This window comes from Chlorocebus sabaeus, chromosome 16, assembly GCF_047675955.1.
Source record: "Chlorocebus sabaeus isolate Y175 chromosome 16, mChlSab1.0.hap1, whole genome shotgun sequence".
Taxonomy (NCBI): Eukaryota; Metazoa; Chordata; class Mammalia; order Primates; family Cercopithecidae; genus Chlorocebus; species Chlorocebus sabaeus.
In genome coordinates, this window is record NC_132919.1 from 74,902,702 (window position 1) to 74,908,190 (window position 5,489).

The 5,489-nt window shown below is 48.4% G+C and overlaps 1 protein-coding gene across 2 annotated transcripts; it reads left to right on the forward strand.

The window, feature by feature from the left end:
• Positions 1-586: 586 nt before the first annotated feature.
• Positions 587-3,639, forward strand: ATP5MC1 (ATP synthase membrane subunit c locus 1). 2 transcript variants are annotated; one of them, XM_008013033.3, is made up of 5 exons: positions 587-664; positions 1,231-1,278; positions 2,184-2,258; positions 2,923-3,101; positions 3,425-3,639. In XM_008013033.3, exons 2-5 carry the CDS (start codon positions 1,240-1,242, stop codon positions 3,537-3,539), a joined length of 408 nt encoding a protein of 135 aa, XP_008011224.1. In that variant the 5' UTR covers positions 587-664; positions 1,231-1,239; the 3' UTR covers positions 3,540-3,639. The 2 variants fall into 2 exon arrangements, with proteins under 2 accessions (XP_008011224.1, XP_008011225.1); XM_008013034.3 differs by having other exon boundaries at positions 611-734.
• The last annotated feature ends 1,850 nt before the right edge of the window (positions 3,640-5,489 follow it).

Consider the following 5,489-nt stretch of genomic DNA (forward strand, 5'->3'; position numbering starts at 1 on the left):
AGAAAGCCATCTGGATGCCAGTCCATGACTGCTGAACACCGGCTGAGGCTCACAAAACTGCGCTCACCGCTTGGGGACTTTCCAGCCGGCCTTTACTCTCCATGGCTAAAGCGGACTTTCCACAAATCTCCACAGTGGGAATTACCGCAAAGGCGTCGGCTCTCCCGGCCTCGAATGTCTCGCGGGATCTCAGCTGTCCTTGGGGCGGCCCCCCCAGCACAACTACAAATCCCAATATGCAACGCGCCCCGTGGCCCAAGCGCCCGAATGAAGGCTCGGGGCCAAAGTCATGTGTCTGACTGCGTCACATGTCCCGTCCTCTCTTCCACGCCTTTTTCTTCAGCTTCCACCTTGGTCGCCATCTTGTGCGCGAGGTTATGGAACCTCTGAGTCCCGCCAACTCTATGGTCGAGCGTTTCAGGGATCAGCCAATCGTAATCCAAATCTCGCAGTAAAGCCCAGCCTCTATCCGCATGGAGGCGGGAATTGCCACGAAGCTCCTGTGGAGGGAGAGGAAGCAGCTGCGGAAAGCCAATAAGAGTGGAGGAATCGATGATGCAAACCAATGGGGACGCGGGGATATTACGGCCAATGAGAATGGAGGAGGTCCAGGACACGTGGGTGGGGGAAGCTGAGAGCTGAGACCAAGGGCTAAAGCTGGGAGGTGAGTCTGTCACCTTGAGCCGGGCGAGCGCTGTGGGCCGAGCAGGGGTTGCAGGGCAGTGGGAGTGCAGGTGACTTGGGACTGGGAGCCAGCATAGGCAGGGTTGTGGGCTGGGCAGTGGGGAGGGGTATTTCCCCCCAGAGCTGGGAGAGGCGATGGCAATCTAGATATGGCCTTATCAATGAATGTTAGTTACCAACGGTAATGAACGATTGACTACCTCGGCTGGGGCGGGTCGACGACTGCTGTGTAAGATGGGCAGGACCCTGCGCGACACCTGCCCAGTGTCCGCCTCCAGTCTTCCTGGGAGACCATTCCCTTTCGCAACATTTCCCTCCTGGGGCTTGGGCCCCTTTCCTTGACTTCCGATCTCCATGACTTTCCCTTGAAGACCCGCTGCTCTGTCCCTCTGACCTCTAATGCCCTCCTCAGCTGGGGCACGGTGCGAGGAAGAGAGTGGTCTAGGGAGGACGGGCGGGGGTGAAGGGGACGACCAAAGGTCGTCACTATAGGCAAACAACCAGGCTCTCAATGGGATAATTATTACTTTTTTTTCCCCTCTGCAGACTGAAAAAATGCAGACTACCGGGGCATTACTCATTTCTCCAGCTCTGGTAAGCTGCCGCGCCGCGGTGCTCTGTAGTACCAGGTGTATGGTGTGGGCGCCATCAGTGTTTAATGAATGAACCCAGGGGAACTTGGCGTCCTGATGATGTAGGCTCTTTGAGGTGGCTGTAGGATGTGATGAAGGTAACTTCTGGGCCTGTGAACCAAGCTATCTTGGCTTTGGAATGTGGTCAGAGAGTCTGGATTTGATTTTTATCCCCAGTCTGGCTTGGCCATAGAGACAGCCCACTAAAACAGTAGTTTTCAACAGTGGCTGCGTGTTAGAATCATCCAGGGAGCTTTTAAAAATCCTGATGCCTAGGCTGCACCTTAGACACCATTTGCATCAGAGTTTGGGAATGGGGGTGGAACCCAGGCATCTGTATCTTTTAGACTTCTCCAGATGATTCCACTGTGCAGCCAAGTTTGAGAACCACTTCACTAAAAAGTATTTCAAAAACGCCATGTTACAGATGGCTCTCCTGGATGGCTATTCCAGTCGGTTTCCAGGGCTGATTGGCCCACTCCATTTAGGGTATGCAGCTGTGAGTGTATTTTAGCAGAATAAAATTTCCCCCATCTGATTACTTGGTGATCTGGGTATAAACCTTTCCTGTACCTGCTTTGGTATTAGTGTGGGTTCTTGTTCCATTCTGGAAAACCGATTAAGGCTGTGCCCAAAGGAGTGAACTTTGGTATGGTTTTGAATGGTGAAGGTTGCGACTGCTGACTACATCAAGCTATCAAGACAGCTGTCTCTGGGGCAGGCCTGATAGAAACAGGAATAAATTGACCTTGAAATACATTGAACTTATTCTGTTCATGAAATCTGTAGTCATTTTTGACAGCTCAGCAATTAGGGTTTTTTTTTTCCTTGACTGATTTGGTAGGATGTGGCTTTCTGATTTTACAGATCCGCTGTACCAGGGGTCTAATCAGGCCTGTGTCTGCCTCTTTCTTGAATAGCCCAGTGAATTCATCTAAACAGGTAAGGGAGGAATAGCCCTCTTAGGAATGTTCCCAAGGCCCAGGGTGGTGGCTCACACCTGTAATCCCAGCTCTTTGAGAGGCTGAGGCGAGAGGATCACTTGAGCCCAGTAGTCGAGACCAGCCTGGGCAACACAGTGAGACCCCATCTCTACAAAAAAATATAACAATTAGCCGTGTGTGGTGGCATGTGGCTGTAGGCTGAGATGAGAGGACTGCTTAATCCCAGAGGTTGAGACTGCTGTGACTGCGCCACTGCACTCCAGACTGGGTGACAGAGCAAGACCCTGACTCAAAAAACCCCATTCATTCATTAATTTTTTAAAAATCAAAGAATGTCCCCAGACAGGGGTCCTTCAGGTTAAGTTGTCTTTAGACCAAAGTGGGAGGAGAGTTGGAGAATCTGTGTGCTTTAATAGTTCTAAGTCCCCCATGGTGAGCCTTGTGAGGTCTGCCTAACCCATGAAATTTCCCTAGTCCTGTCTGACAACAGACCCGAAGACTAATTCCCAGCATACTCTGCAATCAGAGTATTCTGCATTTACCAGGCAGTTTGCCAACAGTTTCAGAGCTCAGGTGGGTGGGGTGAGGGAGGTAGAGTCAGCCACCTGTCCTTATGCCATACTATCTCTCTGCTATCTTGCCTGCCTTTCTTCTCTTTCTAGCCTTCCTACAGCAGCTTCCCACTCCAGGTGGCCAGACGGGAGTTCCAGACCAGTGTTGTCTCCCGGGACATTGACACAGCAGCCAAGTTTATTGGTGCTGGGGCAGCCACAGTTGGTGTGGCTGGTTCAGGGGCTGGCATTGGAACGGTGTTTGGCAGCTTGATCATTGGCTATGCCAGGTAAGTTTGGGTGGCCTGGAGCATCTCCCACTGGAAATTCCACCGTTTGGGGAAGCCTCAGCTGAAGAATCTCCCTTAAGGAGCCTTCAGGTTGATTTCATCTACATCATAGTTTCTCCAGAGAAAGCATGTGTCCAGCCTGGCTCACTTAAACTTACCAGGTTGGTCCACTCTGCTTGTCCATCCAAATCCCCAGGATCTGTGCAGGCTAGGCCCTCTCCTAGGAGTAACACTCCACTCCCCATTCACCTCACCCTCCTATGCCCTCCCCTCCCCTCACCCCTTCCTCTCCCTCAACTGGCAGTTATCTCTGTCCCTGGCAGGAACCCATCTCTCAAGCAGCAGCTCTTCTCCTATGCCATTCTGGGCTTTGCCCTGTCTGAGGCCATGGGGCTCTTCTGTTTGATGGTCGCCTTCCTCATCCTCTTCGCCATGTGAGGCTCCGTGGGGGTCACCTACCTGTTGCCGCTGCGACTCCACACCATTCCTGGTGCTGGGGTGTACTAAGCTTTACCATTAAACACAACGTTTCTCTAAACCCCTGTCTGTGCTTCTGTCCTTTGACCTTCAGGAGGGCCTTGGTAGAGGGTGAGGAGAGGGAATTTGGTCAACCATTGGTGATTGGGAACTCCTCCGGGCTGAGAAGGAGCACTGCCATGACTGTAAGAACACAGGGGGTTCTCATGTTCTCCCAGGAGGATGTGGGTTTGTCTGAGTAATGAGATTCTTGCCTTTTCCCTTCAGATTTAGTACAGTTGGCCCTCTGTATCCATGGGTTCCATCTTTGTGGATTCAACTAACAGTAGGCAGAAAATCTTCAGGAAAAAAAGTGAATGGTTGTGTCTGTACTGCACATGTACAGACTTTTTTCTTGTCATTATTCCCTAAACAATACAGTATAGCAATTATTTATATAGCATTTACCTTGTGTTAGGTATTATAAGTAATCTAGAGATGATTTAAAGTAGATGGGAGGATGTGCATAGGTTATATGCAAATACTACACCATTTTATATAAGGGACTTGAGCATCTGGGGATTTTGGTATCCACTGAGGTCCTGGAGCCAATCTCCCACAGATACCAAAGGATAACTGCAACAACTGTATATTAATAGATATATTCACAACTGTATATTAACACAACTATATATTAATAAGCAATTATATTAATAGGTTAATTAATATACTCTATATTAATAGGTTAATAAATTACTAAAAATTAATAATTTGAAGGGCTTAATTTGAACCAAGCATTTTACATTCATTATCTCCACAACCCTAAGAGTTATAAGCACAACTTTAAAACTGTTTTGCAAATGACAGACCCAGGGTTTGGGGAAGCAAAATAACTTATCTAGTATCACAGAGGTGGTAAATGGCAGATTGGGGATTTCTCCCCTCAGGCCAGCCAGCTTAAACCTTAACTGCAGTGTTGTTCTATTTCCTTTTTTTATTTTTTGGTCCCATCTATTTTCATTCCGGTCACACAACAATTAAGGTGGCACAGAAAGGAAAACTTGGTCTCAAAGAAGTTGTATAGCAAGTGAAAGGTAGAGGTAGGCTTCTATCTGCCTGTGTCTAGCCCCATTTGTAGGTTTCATTTTCACTATCAATTAGCCTTTCTCAGAGTATCTAAATGTTCTTAAAGCAGATAAAGTACACAATCCTAGTTCTTGGAGAATTTATCATCTTAGTTTTGCTAGGGATAAAAGACTATTTGGAGCCAGGCACGGTGGCTCACGCCTGTAATCCCAGCACTTTGGGAGGCCGAGGCAGGCGGATCACCTGAGGTCAGGAGTTCGAGACCAGCCTGTACAACATGGAGAAACCCCGTCTCTACTAAAAATACAAAATTGGCCGGGCATGGTGGTGCATGCCTATAATCCCAGATACCTGGGAGGCTGAGGCAGGAGAATCACTTGAACCCAGGAGGTGGAGGTTGTGGTGGGCTGAGATCACGCCATTGCACTCCAGCCTGGCCAACAAGAGCAAAACTCCGTCTCAAAAAAAAGATGATTTGGGGGTGTATGCCAGTGAATGAATTCCATTGACAGCTTCGTCCAGCATCTTCCTTGAGTTCTTAAAGTCTATGCCCACCAGTCTTGCCGCTCTTGGCTAAAGTGGGACTGATAACCCATGTAAAATTAGCTAAGTTGACATATTAACAGTTGCTGCTTCTCTAAGTCCTTGCAGGAGAAAGCCATGGACAGAGAACTCATGCAAAGAAGCTGGGAACGTGGTCTGTCTCAAATTGGATGGCTTCAAAGGGAGTAGTAACTTAAAAGTGGGATCCATTCTGTGAAAACCTTATACCTCAGCTGCAAAATGTGAAATAGTGAAACCAAGAAAATATCTAATTGGTGTTAAGAACACTTTCTAACTGAAAGG